Below are 1,451 nucleotides of genomic sequence, written 5' to 3' on the forward strand. Positions count from 1 at the left end.
AAATTCAGGAATTGAATTATCTTGTAAGGGTGACTGAGATATATTTCTAGGTGGAGGGGTTACCAGCAGCATTAGAATGGAAGACGTTCTCAAAGGACGTCTGACAAGCGTCATCATTTTTATTCAAAATGGTAAATCACGTTACACAACTCTTCAAAATAGTTTTTCCAAATGATGAAAAGGTAATTATTTTTAAGTTACATTTTTAAATTGATTAACATCATAATATTGCTGAAAGTGGATACTGAATCTATAATAGCCTGACATAACTAGATTATCTTTTATCAAGAAGACATATATTTTGTGATAAATTTCATGATTACGTTTAGCAGCAGTGTATTAAAGTATTAAACTTTTCAAAAGGAAAATAAATATATTATAAACGAATTATTGCTGAAAATAAAATATAAAAATATAAGCACTTTCATGACATTGTCAGTAGAGACGGCAAGCTGCTCATATTTTACCGTACGTTGATGTTGTGATTCATGTACACTGGCAATAAGTATAAAGCTAGGAGGTAGAAATCAGCACTTACAACCCAATTCACCAACATCACTTTTATGACGAATTCACTAGGAGGAATTGTACCGTCAGGTCTCAACATGTTTATTAAATTTAATTCAGTCAAGTGAAGTCAAGTAAAAATGATCCTTCTTCGATATCTGAATTTTCAGTTGCAATAACTTTTGCTGTTTTTGAAAAATTGATGATGTTTTCTCAAACGGTTGCAGAATATGTTTCATTAAAATCAGTAAATGAATGTGCATTAGTGCAGGATGTAAAGTTTGAGGGGGTAAAATGTATAAATTTTTAATAATTAGCTTCTCTATTTTGTCGTTGCATATAAGATAACAATGTTGCCGGTTTGACACTCTTTTAAAATCACAACCGTTTTACACAATTTTTAGTACTTCAACTCAGCTTGTGCATTACATTAAATTATCAATTCATTATTTTTGCGTTTTCAGTAAATGTTATGTTTTGCCAATCTTCTATTTTTTTGCATTCATTCCTTATCTTTTCAAAGTGGTTGATCAAAGATTGATTGAAATGTTCATTAAACAATCAGTTCTTTTAAATTAATGAATGAATTTTGCTGAACACTGCAAAGTATTATCATCGTGCTTGTACAGCCTCATTTACGTAAAACACTATTTTATACTTCTTTAATTTACGCCATAATATTATTTGTGATATGCAGAGACTTTCATCTGTAACGTATTGAGGATTTTGTTGTTGTTCAGCAATTACTATAATCTTTGGTGTTGACTCATTACATTGTTATTATACGTTTTCAAAGCATACATGCATTTCTAGGTCAGAAGAGTAACTTTATGCAAATGTGATGGTAAGCACTGCCGTTGGCATTCTGCTACGTGCACTTTGCGCTATGCAAATGCGGTAGCAATGTTCCTTATATAAATTTCTGTTTATTGAGAGAAGTGCAC

The 1,451-nt window shown here is 31.0% G+C and overlaps 1 protein-coding gene across 1 annotated transcript; it reads left to right on the top strand.

Annotated features, from left to right (window-relative positions):
• Nucleotides 1-563: 563 nt before the first annotated feature.
• Nucleotides 564-1,425, top strand: Tsp_14036 (hypothetical protein). Its single transcript, XM_003370129.1, has 4 exons — nucleotides 564-607; nucleotides 628-796; nucleotides 825-866; nucleotides 1,321-1,425. The coding sequence occupies exons 1-4, from the start codon at nucleotides 564-566 to the stop codon at nucleotides 1,423-1,425; spliced, it is 360 nt and encodes a 119-aa protein (XP_003370177.1).
• Nucleotides 1,426-1,451: the final 26 nt, after the last annotated feature.

The sequence above is a fragment of the Trichinella spiralis genome, assembly GCF_000181795.1.
Source record: "Trichinella spiralis strain ISS 195 chromosome Unknown Scfld1107, whole genome shotgun sequence".
Lineage (NCBI taxonomy): Eukaryota > Metazoa > Nematoda > Enoplea > Trichinellida > Trichinellidae > Trichinella > Trichinella spiralis.